At 40.9% G+C, this 18,492-nt stretch overlaps 1 protein-coding gene and 2 non-coding genes across 3 annotated transcripts; 1 reads left to right on the forward strand and 2 right to left on the reverse strand.

Annotated features, from left to right (window-relative positions):
• Window positions 1–215: 215 nt before the first annotated feature.
• LOC130973380 (pentatricopeptide repeat-containing protein At2g15690, mitochondrial-like) lies at window positions 216–623 on the reverse strand. Its single transcript, XM_057897867.1, has one exon. It carries the CDS (start codon window positions 621–623, stop codon window positions 216–218), a length of 408 nt encoding a protein of 135 aa, XP_057753850.1.
• A 6,645-nt stretch (window positions 624–7,268) lies between these two features.
• On the forward strand, window positions 7,269–7,376 carry LOC130978248 (small nucleolar RNA R71). Its single transcript, XR_009085902.1, has one exon. It is a non-coding gene; the product is annotated as a small nucleolar RNA R71 (small nucleolar RNA).
• A 6,516-nt stretch (window positions 7,377–13,892) lies between these two features.
• On the reverse strand, window positions 13,893–14,000 carry LOC130978783 (small nucleolar RNA R71). The gene has a single exon (XR_009086398.1). It is a non-coding gene; the product is annotated as a small nucleolar RNA R71 (small nucleolar RNA).
• Window positions 14,001–18,492: the final 4,492 nt, after the last annotated feature.

Below are 18,492 nucleotides of genomic sequence, written 5' to 3' on the forward strand. Positions count from 1 at the left end.
CCACACCGCCGCGCCCCTTTTTCTTCTTCTTCCCCTCTTCTCACCTCCACTAAGCCCAGAAACCACAGCGCCAGCTCCTCCTCTGGCCACTCAAACCCTTCGCTGAAATGGCTTACTCTCAATGAACTCCTCAGCTTCATTCAACTGACCGGCATTACCCAGAATGTTAATGACCTCCATGTAATGCTCCATGGTGGGAACAATTCCATACTCCTTCATTGATTCAAAGTGTAATAATCTTCCTCTACAGCTTCTTCCCTTACACACGCAGCCAAAACCAATGCAAAAATTTCACTCTCAGGCCGTATCCCTGCCTCCTTCATCTCCTGAAAAACCAACAAAGCATCATCACCAGCTCTATTTTCAGTGTATCCAATGATCATCAAGTGCCAAGAACTCATGTTTCTCTCTGGCATTCGATCAAACACCTTGAGTGCAATATTCATGTTACCACATTTTTCATACATTCCAATCAACCTATTGTTCAATTCAACCTCCCCTCGAAACCTCGATCTTCTCAAGAACTCATGAACCATTTTCCCATACTCAAGCGACCTCGTACCCTTGCACAAATTCAACATGGCGAGAAAAACACCATAATCAGCAACAGAACTTTGACCCATGAGTTCCAAAGCTTCAGCAAGTTTTGTCAGTTCTGGTCGATCATATTATGAGTATTATCAAGTTTGAGTTTTGGTTCTCTGGGGAGATTCTCCTTCCATGAAGTTTGGGTCTTTTGAGCGAAACGACCTGTGGGGGTGGCGTTTTTACGGCGGGGTTGGACCTTGTTGCTGTTGGTGGGGGGGGGTCTTGGAATCGGGAACGGCGTAGGAGCATAGAGGAGTGGAAGGGAGAGAGCAATTGGAGGGCTTCAGAGGAGAGAAGTGTGGGAATTTGGAATGGGATGAGATGACGGTGTTTAATTTGCGGGGAACGGTCCCAGTGACGCCATTGATGAGTGGAGTTTGAGCTCCATGGAGTTCTAATTTTGGAGGCTGTGTGGAACAATTGCAGAAGAATAATTTTCCATCCCCTGCGTTTTTTCCTGAGTTCTGTTTCTTTCATTGTATTGTTTTTAGTTCATTTTGCTTAATTTGGTTAGTTAGAAATGTATGTTAGTGGATTTAGGTGTGTTTTGATTCATGGTGTTTGAAAATTTTGCTGTTTTGGTGGAGAGGAAGAGCTGGCGCTGTGGTTTCTGGCGGAGGTGAGAAGAGGGGAAGAAGAAGAGAAAGGGGCGCGACGGTGTGGGTTGTTGCCGGAGGTTGTGGTGAAGGGAGGTGGTTGTGGCGGTGCTGAGGTGATGGTGATGGAGGTTATGGAGGTTATGGTGATGGTGATGGTGAAGAAGATGAAGATGGTGATGGTGAAGAAGATGAAGATGATGATGATGGGAGGTTGGGAGTGCCACGTAGGTTCGGAAAGGCACGAACCAATCTCAAATCCAAGGCGGGGCACTTTTGTCACACGGACAGCATCTCTCATGGGTACAAGTCTAGTTTCCGGCTATCATGGGTACGAATGTCAGCGTTTTCATCTCTCATGGGTAGAAATGGTCATTTATTCTTAAATCAAACAACCACCATGAAATTAATGTTAACTCATAAGGTTTAAGCTGAATTTAATTGATTTTTAATTGATTTATAAGCCTTGTGAATTTAGTGATACTTTGAGTGGTTGTTTTGGTTTATTGTAGGTGAAGAAAAGAAGAAAAGAGGAAGCGTGGCTTAAGAAAGCGTGGCCCAAGGAGAAAAAGGCGTGGCGCATAAAGGAGGAGTGCAAGCATTGCCCTCCACAAGGGCACACTGCCCTCTAGGAGGGCAACATAAGGAAACAAGGCTTGAGAGGCAACTCTGCCCTGCCCACGACAAGGGCAGAGCACAAATTGGTGCCATGAATCAATAAGAACAAAACATTGCCCTGCCCTCCTCAAGGGCAGTATCGGGCTCACCAAGGGGAGAAATTCAAAGAAAAAGTTCACCATTGCTTGCCACAAGGATCGAACACGGAACCATGAGGAAACAAGAAACTAAGCCTTACTTTGGTGCCAAGAAAATCAAAGAAAAGAGGTAGCGTGCGCGTCACACAGGGATCGAACACGGGACTTCAATTTGGAGACATTGCCCTGCCCTCCGCAAGGGCAGGGCAGCATTTTGTTGTGGCACGGCCAGCGCACCAAACTGGCGCACCAAGACATCACTCGGCAGCACCAGCAGCACGCACAGGCACCATTCTGGCGCGCCAAAAAGTTCTGCCCTGCCCTCCGCAAGGGCAGGGCAGCGTCCTGCACGCACCAACGCATCACACGCACGCACCAATGGGCCAGATGCATCATTTTCTGCCCTGCCCTCCACAATGGCAGGGCAGCCTCCTGGAAGCAAATTGTTTTGGGCTACAAATTGAATTAAAAATCCAATTTAATTCATTTTCTTCACCAAATCAAAAGCCCATCCAAATCTCAAGATCCAAGAATAGAAAGTGTATAAATAGGAGCTAGTTTGATGTAATTAGGACCTTTTACTTTACTTTTGAATTTGGAACCTTCTTTTGAATTTTGGAGATTTCATTGAGAGCTAGGAACTGAGATTTCAGAGAATTAGGGAGGAGAATTGATCTATCTTCTTCCTGGTTCTTGCTTGAGCATTTTTATTTTTCTTGTTTGAGTCTTGGGTGTTAAGAATTGAGGAAATTCTGTCTCAATCTCCACTCAAGAGCTCTTTAATTTCTCTTCTGCATAATTGAGTTCAGTTACATTCCCTTTACTGCTTCTTCTTCAATTTCTTATTAATTGCTTTGGGAATTTGGATCTGGGAAGGCAATTGAGATCTAGACTTTGCTATCTAGTCTCTGGAGTCCTGAGATCACATTTTCCTTTTGGTTCTTCTGTGAACCTCTGCTGCCATCCCTTTCCATTCTCTGTTTGAATTTTAGGTATTTCTAATTCATCTTCTGCTTTATTACTTGCTGCACTTTAATTTCCATTGTTTAAATTCTGAAATCCCAATCCTCAAACCCTTTTTTCATTCAAGCAATTTATATTTCTTGCACTTTAAGTTACTGCAATTTACATTTCTTGCACTTTAAGTTTCAGTCATTTAATTTCTTGTTCTTTAAGATTCAGTCCTTTTACTTTCAGTTCCTTTTAATTTCTGCAATTCTTCCCTTCCCCCTTTACATTTCCTGTTGTTTAATTGCTGTTGGATACAAAACACTCAACCAATACTTGATTCGCTTGACTAAATCAACCACTAAACTAAAATTGCTCAATCCTTCAATCCCTGTGGGATCGACCTCACTCATGTGAGTTATTATTACTTGATGCGACCCGATACACTTGCCGGTGAGTTTTATGTCGGATCGTTTTCCGCACATCACATCTCACTTTATCCTTTGAAATTCAGAATGATTGGCTTCTCTAGGAACTCGGAATCCAGATAGTGTTATTGATTCTCCTAGTTAAGTATGATGATTCTTGAACACAGCTACTTTATGAGTCTTGGCTGTGGCCCAAAGCACTCTGTCTTCCAGTATTACCACCGGATACATACATGCCACAGACACATAACTGGGTAAACCTTTTCAGATTGTGACTCAGCTTTGCTAGAGTCCCCAATTAGAGGTGTCCAGGGTTCTTAAGCACACTCTTTTAGCCTTGGATCACGACTTTATTTTTACCCTTGCCTTTTGGTTTAAAGGGCTATTGGCTTTTTCTGCTTGCTTTCTCTCCCTTTTTTTTCGCACATAATCTCTCTCTCTTTTTTCTTTGTATTCACTGCTTTTTCTTACTTCAAGAATCATTTTTATGATTTTTCAGATCTTCAGTAACATGTCTCATTTTTTCATCATTCTTTCAAGAGCCAACATTCATGAATAACAAATTCAAAAGACATATGCACTGTTCAAGCATACATTCAGAAGTCAAAGTATTGCCACCACATCAAAAATAATTAATCTGTTATAAAATTCAAAATTCATGCAATTCTTCTCTTTTTCAATTAAGAATATTTTTCATTTAAGAAAGGTAATGGATTCATAGGACATTCATAACTTTAAGGTATAGACACTAAGACATTAATGATCATAAGACACAAACATAAATAAAACATGAAGAATAATTTTCGAAAAAAACAGAAAAATAAAGAACAAGGAGATTAAAGAACGGTTCCACCTTAGTGATGGCGGCTTGTTCTTCCTCTTGAAGATCTTATGGAGTGCTTGAGCTCCTCAATGTCTCTTCCTTGCCTTTGTTGCTCCTCTCTCATGATTCTTTGATCTTCTCTAATTTCATGGAGGAGGATGGAATGTTATTGGTGCTCCACCCTTAGTTGTCCCATGTTGGAACTCAATTCTCCTAGGGAGGTGTTGATTTGCTCCCAATAGTTTTGTGGAGGAAAGTGCATCCCTTGAGGCATCTCAGGGATTTCATGATGAGGAATTTCCTCATGCTCATGTCCATAAGTGGGATCTTCTGTTTGCATTGAGCTCCTTCCACACAGATATCCATGAGGACTTGGTCCAACCTTTGATTAAAGTTGACCTTTTTTTGGCCACAACTTCATAGAAGTGGTCTTGATGCACACTTGAGATGAATCTCTCCATCTCCCATGACTCGGAGGTAGAAGCTTTTGCCTTCCCTTTCCTCTTTCTAGAGGTTTCTCCGGCCTTAGGTGCCATAAATGGTTATGAAAAAACAAAAAACAACGCTTTTACCACACCAAACTTAGAAGGTTTGCTCGTCCTCGAGCAAAAGAAGAAATAAGAGAGTGGAAGAAGAAGAAAAAGAGGAGATGGAGGGGGGCTTTGTGTTTCGGCCAAGGGAGAGAAGTAGTGTGTATGATGTGTGAAAATGAGGGGGTGAAGATGGGTTTATATAGGGGTGGGGAGAGGGTTAGGGTTCGGTCATGTATGGGTGGGTTTGGGAAGGAAAGTGGGTTAAATTTGGATGGTGGGGTAGGTGGGATTTTATGAAAGATGGATGTGAGTGGTGAAGAGAATGGTGGAATTTGATAGGTGAGGGGTTTTTGGGGAAGAGGTATTGAGGTGATTGGTGAATGGGTGAAGAAGAGAGAGAGTGGTGGGGTAGGTGGGGATCCTGTGGGGTCCACAGATCCTGAGGTGTCAAGGATAATTCATCCCTGCACCAAGTGGCGAGCAAAAATGCTCCTTCTGCCAATCCTGGCGTTAAACGCCGGGCTGGTGCCCATTTCTGGCATTTAACGCCAGCTTGGTGCCCATTCCTGGCGTTAAACGCCAGTCTGGTGCCCCTTTCTAGCGTTAAACGCCAGTCTGGTGCCCCTTTTTGGCGTTAAACGCCCAGAATGGTGCCAGACTGGGCGTTAAACGCCCATTTGCTGCCCTTACTGGCATTTAAACGCCAGCAAGTTTTTCCTCCAGGGTGTGCTATTTTTCATTCTGTTTTTCATTCTGTTTTTGCTTTTTCAATTGATTTTGTGACTTCCCATGATCATCAACCTATAAAAAACATAAAATAACAAAGGAAAATAGATAAATATAACATTGGGTTGCCTCCCAATAAGCGCTTCTTTAATGTCAGTAGCTTGACAATGGGCTCTCATGGAGCCTCACAGATACTCAGAGCAATGTTGGAACCTCCCAACACCAAACTTAGAGTTTGACTGTGGGGGTTCAACACCAAACTTAGAAGTTGGTTGTGGTCTCCCAACACCAAACTTAGAGTTTGACTGTGGGGGCTCTGTTTAACTCTTTTGAGAGAAGCTCTTCATGCTTCCTCTCCATGGTTATAGAGGGATATCCTTGAGCCTTAAACACAAAGGATTCTTCATTCACTTGAATGATCAATTCTCCTCTGTCAACATCAATCACAGCCTTTGCTGTGGCTAGGAAGGGTCTGCCAAGGATGATGGATTCATCCATGCACTTCCCAGTCTCTAGGACTATGAAATCAGCAGGGATGTAATGGTCTTCAATCTTTACCAGAACATCCTCTACAAGTCCATAAGCTTGTTTTCTTGAATTGTCTGCCATCTCTAATGAGATTCTTGCAGCTTGTACCTCAAAGATCCCTAGCTTCTCCATTACAGAGAGAGGCATGAGGTTTATGCTTGACTCTAGGTCACACAGAGCCTTCTCGAAGGTCATGGTGCCTAATGTACAAGGTATTGAGAACTTCCCAGGATCCTGTCTCTTTTGAGGTAATCTCTGCCTAGTCAAGTCATCCGTTCTTTGGTGAGCAAAGGAGGTTCATCCTCCCAAGTCTCATTACCAAATAACTTATCATTTAGCTTCATGATTGCTCCTAGGTACTTAGCAACTTGCTCTTCAGTAACATCTTCATCCTCTTCAGAGGAAGAATACTCATCAGAGCTCATGAATGGCAGAAGTAAATCCAATGGAATCTCTATGGTCTCAGTGTGAGCCTCAGATTCCCATGGTTCCTCATTAGGGAACTCATTGGAGGCCAGTGGACATTCATTGAGGTTTTCCTCAGTGGCGCTCACTGCCTCTTTCTCCTCTCCAAATTCGGCCATGTTGATGGCCTTACACTCTCCTTTTGGATTCTCTTCTGTATTGCTTGGAAGAGTACTAGGAGGGAGTTCAGTAACTTTCTTACTCAGCTGACCCACTTGTGCTTCCAAGTTTCTAATGGAGGACCTTGTTTCAGTCATAAAACTTTGAGTGATTTTGATTAGATCAGAGACCATGGTTGCTAAGTCAGAGTGGTTCTGCTTAGAATTCTCTGTCTGTTGCTGAGAAGATGATGGAAAAGGCTTGCCATTGCCAAACCTGTTTTTTCCACCATTATTGTTGTTAAAACCTTGTTGAGGTCTCTGTTGATCCTTCCATGAGAGATTTGGATGATTTCTCCATAAAGGATTATAGGTGTTTCCATAGGGTTCTCCCATGTAATTCACCTCTTCCATTGAAGGGTTCTCAGGATCATAAGCTTCTTCTTTAGATGAAGCGTCCTTAGTACTGCCTGGTGCAGCTTGCATTCCAGACAGACTTTGAGAAATCATATTGACTTGCTGAGTCAATATTTTGTTCTGAGCCAATATGGCATTCAGAGTATCAATCTCAAGAACTCCTTTCTTCTAATTCGTCCCATTGTTCACAGGATTCCTTTCAAAAGTGTACATGAATTGGTTATTTGCAACCATTTCAATGAGTTCTTGAGCTTCTGCAGGCGTCTTCTTCAGATGAAGAGATCCTCCAGCAGAGCTGTCCAATGACATCTTGGACAGTTCAGACAGACTATCATAGAAGATACCTATGATGCTCCATTCAGAAAGCATGTCAGAGGGACACTTTCTGATCAATTATTTGTATCTTTCCCAAGCTTCATAGAGGGATTCACCTTCCTTCTGTCTGAAGGTTTGGACTTCCACTCTAAGCTTACTCAGTTTTTGAGGTGGAAAGAACTTTGCCAAGAAGGCATTGACTAGCTTTTCCCAAGAGTTCATGCTTTCTTTAGGTTGTGAGTCCAACCATATCCTAGCTCTGTCTCTTACAGCAAAAGGGAATAGCATAAGTCTGTAGGCCTCAGGGTCAACCCCATTGGTCTTGACAGTGTCACAGATTTGCAAGAATTCAGCTAAAAACTGATGAGGATCTTCCAATGGAAGTCCATGGAACTTGCAATTCTGTTGCATTAGAGAAACTAATTGAGGCTTAAGCTCAAAGTTGTTTGCTCCAATGGCAGGGATAGAGATGCTTCTCCCATAGAAGTCGGGAGTAGGTGCAGTAAAGTCACCCAGCACCTTCCTTGCATTATTGGCATTGTTGTTGTTTTCGGCTGCCATGTCTTCTTCTTGTTTGAAGATTTCTGTTAGGTCCTCTACAGAGAGTAGTGCTTTAGCTTCTCTTAGCTTTCACTTCAAGGTCCTTTCAGGTTCAGGGTCAGCCTCAACAAGAATGCTTTTGTCTTTGCTCCTGCTCATATGAAAGAGAAGAGAACAAGAAAATATGGAATCCTCTATGTCACAGTATAGAGATTCCTTGAGATGTCAAAGGAAAAGAAGAATAGAAGGAGGATGTAGAAGAATTCGAACTTATCAAGAGAGATAGGGTTCGAATTGTGCATTGAGGAGGAGTGTTAGTCCATAAATAGAAGGATGAGAGAAGAGGGGAAGAATTTTTGAAATTAAAGTAAAAGATTTTTAAATAATTAAAAGAAATTTTGAAAATTTGATGAATGAATTTCGAAAACTAAGATTGGGAAAGAAATTAAGTGATTCTGAAAAAAAAAAGATTTTGAAATTAGAAATAAAAAAGATATGATTGAAAAATTAATTTTGAAAAAAGGATGTGATTAAAAAGATATGATTGAAAAATAATTTAAAGAGATTTGATTTTTAAAATTAATGACTTGTCTAACAAGAAATTTAAAAGATATGATTCAGACATTAAACCTTTCTCAACAGAAAAGGCAACATACTTGAAATGTTGAATCAAATCATTAATTGTTAGTAAGTATTTTTGAAAATGGAAAGAAATTGATTTTGAAAATATATGATTGAAAAGATATGAATTGAAAAAGATTTGATTTTGAAAAATTATGAAAACTTGAAAAAAATTTGAATTAAAAACAAAATCTTCCCTCTTGTGCCATTCTGGCGTTAAACACCCAGAATGGTATACATTCTGGAGTTTAACGCCCAAAATGCTACCCTTTTGGGCGTTAAACGCCCAGCCAGGTACCCTGGCTGGCGTTTAAACGCCAGTTTTCCTTCTTCACTGGGCGTTTTGAACGCCCAGCTTTTTCTGTGTAATTCCTCTGCTGTATGTTCTGAATCTTCAATTCTCTGTATTATTGACTTGAAAAGACACAAATTAAATTTTTTTTGAATTTTTAATGATGAGGAATAATCAAAATGCAACTAAAATCAAATAAACAATGCATGCAAGACACCAAACTTAGAAGTTTGTATACTATTGACACTAACAAATTGAGAATGCATATAAGAAACAACAAAACACTCAAGACAAGAGAATTTAAAGATCAGAGCAAGAAAATCATCAAGAACAACTTGAAGATCAATGAAGAACATAATGCATGTAATTTTCGAAAATTAGTAGAATAAAGACATGCAATTGACACCAAACTTAAAAATTAGACACTAGACTCAAACAAGAAACATGAAAATTATTTTTGGTTTTTATGATTTTGTAATTTTTTGGATTTTTTCGAGAATTATATGAAAAAGAAAATAAAGAGATTCAAAATTTTTAATAAGAATTCCAGGAATCATGCAATGTTAAGTCTAAAGCTTTAGTCTAAAAAGATTAGACATAGCTAGCCAAGCATCAGCAGGTCATTGCATTCAAGAGCTAAATTGATGAGAATCAATCAGCTTTGGTGATGATGAAAACATCACCTTGAAACTCTAGAATTCATTCTTAAAAATTCTGAAGAAAAATACCTAATCTAAGCAACAAGATGAACCGTCAGTTGTTCAAACTCAAACAATCCCCGACAACGGCGCCAAAAACTTGGTGCACGAAGTTGTGATCATCAATGGCGCCATCAACATGGTACGCTCAATTGCAATCTCAACACTTTATCACAACTTCGCACAACTAACCAGCAAGTGCACTGGGTCGTCCAAGTAATAAACCTTACGCGAGTAAGGGTCGATCCCACGGAGATTGTTGGTATGAAGCAAGCTATGGTCATCTTGTAAATCTCAGTCAGGCGGATTCAAATGGTATGGAGGATTGATAATTAAAAGATGAATAAAACATAAAATAAAGATAGAGATACTTATGTAATTCATTGGTGAGAATTTCAGATAAGCGTATGGAGATGCTTTGTCCCTTCCGTCTCTCTGCTTTCCTACTGTCTTCATCCAATCCTTCTTACTCCTTTCCATGGCAAGCTGTATGTTGGGCATCACCGTTGTCAATGGCTACAGTCCCGTCCTCTCAGTGAAAATGTTCAACGCGCTCTGTCACAGCACGGCTATTCATCTATCGGTTCTCGATCATGTCGGAATAGAATCCAGTGATTCTTTTGCGTCTGTCACTAACGCCCCACAATCGCGAGTTTGAAGCTCGTCACAGTCATTCAATCCTTGAATCCTACTTGGAATACCACAGACAAGGTTTAGAATTTCCGGAATCTCAAGAATGCTGCCATCAATTCTAGCTTATACCACAAAGATTCTGATTAAGGAATCCAAGAGATAAACATTTAAGCCATGTTTGCTTGTAGAACGGAAGTGGTTGTTGATGAGCGGATAATTTGTACGCTTTTTGGCATTGTTTTTAGTATGTTTTTAGTATGATCTAGTTAGTTTTTAGTATATTTTTATTAGTTTTTAGTTAAAATTCACTTTTCTGGACTTTACTATGAGTTTGTGTGTTTTTCTGTGATTTCAGGTATTTTCTGGCTGAAATTGAGGGACCTGAGCAAAAATCTGATTCAGAGACTGAAAAGGACTGCAGATGCTGTTGGATTCTGACCTCCCTGCACTCAAAGTGGATTTTCTGGAGCTACAGAAGCCCAATTGGCGCGCTCTCAACGGCGTTGGAAAGTAGACATCTTGGGCTTTCCAGCAATATATGATAGTTCATACTTTGCCCAAGATTTGATGGCCCAAATCGGCGTTCAAAGTCACCCTCAGAATTCCCAGCGTTAAACGCCGGAACTGGCACAAGAATGGGAGTTAAACGCCCAAACTGGCACCAAAGCTGGCGTTTAACTCCAAAAAGAGTCTCTACACGAAAAATGCTTCATTGCTCAGCCCAAGCACACACCAAGTGGGCCTGTAAGTGGATTTTTATGTCATTTACTCATCTTTGTAATCCTTAGGCTACTAGTTCCCTATAAGTAGGACCTTTTACTATTGTATTTTCATCTTTCAATCTTAGAACTTTTTGATCATGTTTTTATGATTGAACCCTCTTTGGGAGGCTGGCCTCACGGCCATGCCTAGACCTTGTTCTTATGTATTTTCAACGGTGGAGTTTCTACACACCATAGATTAAGGTGTGGAGCTCTGCTGTACCTCGAGTATTAATGCAATTACTATTGTTCTTCTATTCAATTCCACTTGTTCTTGTTCCAAGATATCACTTGTTCTTCAACTTGATGAATGTGATGATCCGTGACACTCATCATCATTCTCACCTATGAACGTGTGACTGACAACCACCTCCGTTCTACCTTAGATTGGGTGAATATCTCTTGGATTCCTGATACACGATGCATGGTTGATCGCCTGACAACCGAGCGCTCGCCTGACAACCGAGCGCTCGCCTGACAACCGAGCCAGCCATTCCGTGAGATCAGAGTCTTCGTGGTATAGGCAAGAACTGATGGCGGCATTCAAGAGAATCCGGAAGGTCTAACCTTGTCTGTGGTATTCTGAGTAGGATTCAATGATTGAATGACTGTGACGTGCTTCAAACTCCTGAGGGCGGGGCGTTAGTGACAGACGCAAAAGAATCACTGGATTCTATTCTGGCCTGATCGAGAACCGACAGATGGATAGCCGTGCCGTGACAGGGTGCGTTGAACATTTCCACTGAGAGGGTGGGAGGTAGCCACTGACAACGGTGAAACCCTTGCATAAGCTTGCCATGGAAAGGAGTAAGAAGGATTGGATGAAGACAGTAGGAAAGCAGAGAGACGGAAGGGACCAAGCATCTCCATTCGCTTATCTGAAGTTCTTACCAATGATATACATAAGTATCTCTATCTTTATCTTTATGTTTTATTCATCATCTATACCCATTTGAGTCTGCCTGACTAAGATCTACAAGATGACCATAGCTTGCTTCATACCAACAATCTCCGTGGGATCGACCCTTACTCGCATAAGGTTTATTACTTGGACGACCCAGTGCACTTGCTGGTTAGTTGTGCGGAGTTGTGATAGAGAGTTGAGATTGCAATGAGCGTACCATGTTGATGGCGCCATTGATGATCACAATTTCGTGCACCAAGTTTTTGGCGCCGTTGCCGGGGATTGTTTCGTGTATGGACAACTGACGGTTCATCTTGTTGCTTAGATTAGGTATTTTTCAGAATTCTTAAGAATGAGTTCTAGAGTTTCAGGATGATCTGTTGAAATCTGGCTGGCTGTGAAGCCATGTCTAATCTTATTGGACCGAGGTTTCAACTGATCATCACAAGAGCTTGATGATTTCTATCAATCTTGCTATTGGAGCAATGATCTGCTAAGGCTTGGCTGGCCATTGGCCATGTCTAGTGTTTTGGACCGAAGCTTTCTTTGAAAGCTTGGCTGGCTGTGAAGCCATGTCTAATTCCTGGACCGAAGTCTTAGACTAGCATTGCAATGATTCCTGGAATCCAAATTGAGAATTCTGAAACCTTTGTTATCTATTTCCATATAATTTTCGAAAAATAAAAAAAATCCAAAAAAATTTCAAAATCATAAAAACCAAAAATATTTTATGTTTCTTGTTTGAGTCTAGTGTCTAATTTTAAGTTTGGTGTCTTGCATGCATTGTTTATTTGATCTTGGTTCTATTTTCAAGTCAATAGTACAGGGAACTGAAGATTCAGAACATGCAGCAGAGGAATTACACAGAAAAAGTTGGGCGTTCAAAACGCCCAGTGAAGAAGGACAGACTGGCGTTTAAACGCCAGCCAGGGTGCCTGGTTGGGCGTTTAACGCCCAAAAAGGTAGTGCATTGGGCGTTAAACGCCAGAATGTGCACCATTCTGGGCGTTTAACGCCAGGATGGCACAAGGGGGAGGATTTTGTTTTCAAAATCAATTTTTTTCAAGTTTTCAAAGTTTTTCAAAATCAAATATTTTTCAAATCATATCTTTTCAATCAAATCTTTTTCAAAAATCAATTTCTTTCCTTTTTCAAAGATACTTGCTAACAATTAATGATTTGATTGAACAATTCAAGTATGTTGCCTTTTCTGTTGAGAAAGGTTTAATGTTTGAATCATATCTTTTCTTGTTAGGCAAGTCATTAGTTTTTAAAATTATATCTTTTCAACCATATCTTTTTAAAAAACCATAACTTTTCAATCAAATCTTTTTAATCACATCTTTTTCAAAAATAGTTTTCAATCATATTTTTTTTCAAAATATTTTTCAAAAAAAAATCACTTGATTTCTTTCCCACTTTTAGTTTTCAAAAATTATCAATCAATTTTTCAAAATGTTTTCAAAATATCTCACTTAATTTTCGAAAATGTCTTCCTCTCTTCTCACATCTTTCTATTTATGGAGTACCACTCCTCCTCAATGCACAATTCGAACTCTATCTGACTAAGTTCGAATTCTTCTACCTCTTTCTTCTATTTTTCTTTTCCTCTGACACCTCAAGGAATCTCTATACTGTGACATAGAGAATTCCACACCTTCTTGTTCTCTTCTCTTTCATATGAGCAGGAACAAAGACAAAAGCATTCTTGTTGAAGCTAACCCTGAACCTGAAAGGACCTTGAAGCGAAAGCTAAGAGAAGCTAAGGCACAACTCTCTGTAGAGAACTTAACAGAAATCTTCAAAGAAGAAGAACCCATGGCAGCCGAAAACAACAACAATACAAACAATGCAAGGAAGGTGCTGGGTGACTTTACTGCACCTACTCCCGACTTCTATGGGAGAAGCATCTCTATCCCTGCCATTGGAGCAAACAACTTTGAGCTTAAGCCTCAATTAGTTTCTCTAATGCAACAGAATTGCAAGTTCCATGGACTTCCATTGGAAGATCCTCATCAGTTCTTAGCTGAATTCTTGTAAATCTGTGACACTGTCAAGACTAATGGGGTTGACCCTGAGGTCTACAGACTTATGCTATTCCCTTTTGCTGTAAGAGACAGAGCTAGAACATGGTTGGACTCACAACCTAAAGAAAGCCTGGACTCATCGGAAAAGCTAGTCAATGCCTTCCTGGCAAAGTTCTTTCCACCTCAAAAATTGAGTAAGCTTAGAGTGGAAGTCCAAACCTTCAGACAGAAGGATGGAGAATCCCTCTATGAAGCTTGGGAAAGATACAAACAATTGATCAGAAAATGTCCTTCTGACATGCTTTCTGAATGGAGCATCATAGGTATTTTCTATGATGGTCTCTCTGGACTATCCAAGATGTCTTTGGATAGCTCTGCTGGGGGATCTCTTCATCTGAAGAAGACGCCTATAGAAGCTCAAGAACTAATTGAAATGGTTGCAAATAACCAATTCATGTACACTTCTGAAAGGAATCCTGTGAACAATGGGACTAATCAGAAGAAAGGAGTTCTTGAGATTGATACTCTGAATGCCATTCTGGCTCAGAACAAGATATTGACTCAACAAGTCAATTTGATTTCTCAAAGTCTGTCTGGAATGCAAAATGCACCAAGCAGTACTAAGGATGCTTCATCTGAAGAAGAAGCCTATGATCCTGAGAACCCTTCAATGGAAGAGGTGAATTACCTAGGAGAACCCTATGGAAACACCTATAATTCTTCATGGAGAAATCATCCAAATTTCTCATGGAAGGATCAACAGAGACCTCAACAAGGTTTCAACAACAATAATGGTGGAAGAAACAGGTTTAGCAATGGCAAGCCTTTTCCATCATCTTCTTAGCAACAGACAGAGAATTCTAAGCAGAACCACTCTGACTTAGCAACCATGGTCTCTGATCTAATCACAACCACTCAAAGTTTCATGACTGAAACAAGGTCCTCCATTAGGAATTTGGAGGCACAAGTGGGACAGCTGAGCAAGAAAGTTACTGAACTCCCTCCTAGTACTCTCCCAAGCAATACAGAAGAAAATCCAAAAGGGGAGTGCAAGGCCATCAACATGGCCGAATTTGGAGAGGAAGGAGAGGAAGTGAACGCCACTGAGGAAGACCTCAATGGGCGTGCACTAGCCTCCACTGAGTTTTCCAATGAGGAACCATGGGAATCTGAGGCTCAAAATGAGACCATAGAGATTCCACTGAACTTACTTCTGCCATTCATGAGCTCTGATGAGTATTCTTCCTCTGAAGAGGATGAGTATGTCACCAAAGAGCAAGTTGCTAAATACCTTGGAGCAATCATGAAGCTAAATGACAAGCTATTTGGAAATGAGACTTGGGAGGATGAACCCCCTTTGCTCACCAAAGAATTGGATGACTTGTCTAGGCAGAAATTACCTCAAAAGAGGCAGGACCCTGGGAAGTTCTCCATACCTTGTACCATAGGCACCATGACCTTCAAGAAGGCTCTGTGTGACTTAGGGTCAAGTGTAAACCTCATGCCTCTCTCTGTAATGGAGAAGCTAGGTATCCTTGAGGTACAAGCTGCAAGAATCTCACTAGAGATGGCAGACAATTCAAGAAAACAAGCTTATGGACTTGTAGAGGATGTTCTGGTGAAAATTGAAGACCATTACATCCCTACTGATTTCATAGTCCTAGAGACTGGGAAGTGCATGGATGAATCCATCATCCTTGGCAGACCCTTCCTAGCCACAGCTAAGGCTGTGATTGATGTTGATGGAGGTGAACTGATCATTCAAGTGAATGAAGAATCCTTTGTGTTTAAGGCTCAAGGATATCCCTCTGTCACCATGGAAAGGAAGCATGAAGAGCTTCTCTCAAATCAGAGTCAAACAGAGCCCCCACAGTCAAACTCTAAGTTTGGTGTTGGGAGGCCACAACCAAACTCTAAGTTTGGTGTTGAACCCCCACATTCAAACTCTAAGTTTGGTGTTGGGAGGTTCCAACATTGCTCTGAGAAAATGTGAGGCTCCATGAGAGCCATCTGTCAAGCTACTGACATTAAAGAAGCGCTTGTTGGGAGGCAACCCAATGTTATATTTTATATATTTTTCTTTGTTATTTTATGTTTTCTGTAGGTTGATGATCATGAGAAGTCACAAAATCAATTGAAAAAGATAAAACAGAATGAAAAACAGGAAGAAAAACAGCACACCCTGGAGGAAGAACCTACTGGCGTTTAAACGCCAGTAAGGCTAGCAGATGGGCGTTTAACGCCCAGTCTGGCACCATTCTGGGCGTTTAACGCCAAAAAGGGGCACCAGACTGGCGTTAAACGCCAGAAAAGGGCAAGAACCTGGTGTTAAATGCCAGAAATGGGCACCAGTCCGGCGTTTAACGCCAGAATTGGCTAAAAACGCAATTTTGCATGCCATTTGGTGCAGGGATGACTTTTCCTTGACACCTCAGGATCTGTGGACCCCACAGGATCCCCACCAACCCCATTCAATAAGTCAGAATCTTAATGGTTCAAGAGTTCTATGCCAATGCATGGATCACCAAGAACCATGATCAAAGTGTGAACCCGGATCCAAAGAATTGGCTTACTATGGTTCGGGGAAAATACTTGGATTTTAGTCCGGAAAATGTAAGGTTGGCATTCAACTTGCCTATGATGCAAGGAGATGAACATCCTTACACTAGAAGGGTCAACTTTGATCAAAGGTTGGACCAAGTCCTCACTGATATTTGTGAAGAGGGCGCCCAATGGAAGAGAGATTCAAGAGGGAAGCCGGTTCAACTAAGAAGGCATGACCTCAAGCCCGTGGCTAGAGGATGGTTGGAGTTTATCCAACGCTCAATCATTTCCACTAGCAACCGATCCGAAGTTACTCTAGACCGAGCCATCATGATCCATAGCATCATGATTGGAGAAGAAGTGGAAGTTCATGAGGTTATAGCCCAAGAACTCTATAAGGTGGCGGACAAGTCCTCTACCTTGGCAAGGTTAGCCTTTCCTCATCTCATTTGTCACCTCTGTTATTCAGTTGGAGTTGACATAGAAGGAGACACCCCCATTGATGAGGATAAGCCCATCACTAAGAAAAGGATGGAGCAAACAAGAGACCCCTCTCATCATGAGATCCCTGAGATGCCTCAAGGGATGCACTTTCCTCCACAAGACTATTGGGAGCAACTGAACACCTCCCTAGGAGAATTAAGTTCCAACATGGGACAACTAAGGGTGGAGCACCAAGAACATTCCATCCTCCTCCATGAAATTAGAGAAGATCAAAGAATCATGAGAGAGGAGCAACAAACAAGGAAGAGACATTGAGGAGCTCAAGCACTCCATAAGACCTTCAAGAGGAAGAACAAGCCGCCATCACTAAGGTGGACCCGTTCTTTAATCTCCTTGTTCTTTATTTTCCTGTTTTTTTCGAATTTGAGTGCTTATGTTTATCTATGTTTGTGTCTTGTGATCATTAGTGTCTATGCCTAAAAGTTATGAATGTCCTATGAATCCATCACCTCTCTTAAATGAAAAATGTTCTTAATTGAAAAAGATAAGAATTGCATGAATTTTGAATTTTATAACAGTTTAATTATTTTGATGTGGTGGCAACACTTTTGTTTTCTGAATGTATGCTTAAACAGTGCATATGTCTTTTGAATTTGTGGTTCATGAATGTTGGCTCTTGAAAGAATGATGAAAAAGGAGACATGTTACTGAGGATCTGAAAAATCATAAAAATGATTCTTAAAGCAAGAAAAAGCAGTGAATACAAAAAAAAAAAGAGAAAAGAAGTAGAAAAACGAAAAAAAAAGAAAGAGAAAGAAAAAGAAAGAAATAAAGTTGTGATCCAAGGCAAAAAGAGTGTGCTTAAGAACCCTGGACACCTCTAGTTGGGGACTCTAGCAAAGCTGAGTCACACTCTGAAAAGGTTCACCCAATTATGTGTCTGTGGCATGTATGTATCCGGTGGTAATACTGGAAGACAGAGTGCTTTGGGCCACAGCCAAGACTCAATAAGTAGCTGTGTTCAATAATCATCATACTTAGCTAGGAGAATCAATAACACTATCTGGATTCTGAGTTCCTAAAGAAGCCAATCATTCTGAGTTTCAAAGGATAGAGTGAGATGCCAAAACTGTTCAGAGGCAAAAAGCTAAAAGCCCTGCTCATCTAATTAATACTGATCTTCATAGATGTTTTTGGAATTCATTGCATATTCTCTTTTTTTTTATCTTATTTGATTTTCAGTTGCTTGAGGACAAGCAACAATTTAAGTTTGGTGTTGTGATGAGCGGATAATTTGTACGCTTTTTGGCATTGTTTTTAGTATGTTTTTAGTATGATCTAGTTAGTTTTAGTATATTTTTATTAGTTTTAGTTAAATTCACTTTTCTGGACTTTACTATGAGTTTGTGTGTTTTTCTGTGATTTCAGGTATTTTCTGGCTGAAATTGAGGGACTGAGCAAAATCTGATTCAGAGACTGAAAAGGACTGCAGATGCTGTTGGATTCTGACCTCCCTGCACTCGAAGTGGATTTTCTGGAGCTACAGAAGCCCAATTGGCCGCGTTCTCAACGGCGTTGGAAAGTAGACATCTGGGCTTTCCAGCAATAGATAGTCCATACTTTGCCCAAGATTTGATGGCTCAAACCGGCGTTCAAAGTCACCCTCAGAATTCCCAGCGTTAACGCCGGAACTGGCACAAGAATGGGAGTTAAACGCCCAAACTGGCACCAAAGCTGGCGTTTAACTCCAAGAAGTCTACACGAAAAATGCTTCATTGCTCAGCCCAACACCAAGTGGGCCCGGAAGT

This window comes from Arachis stenosperma, chromosome 4 (assembly GCF_014773155.1).
Source record: "Arachis stenosperma cultivar V10309 chromosome 4, arast.V10309.gnm1.PFL2, whole genome shotgun sequence".
Classification (NCBI taxonomy): domain Eukaryota; kingdom Viridiplantae; phylum Streptophyta; class Magnoliopsida; order Fabales; family Fabaceae; genus Arachis; species Arachis stenosperma.

Coding starts and splice junctions, on each gene's coding strand:
- LOC130973380 (XM_057897867.1), bottom strand. CDS start 623: ATGGGTCAAAGTTCTGTTGCTGATTATGGTGTTTTTCTCGCCATGTTG.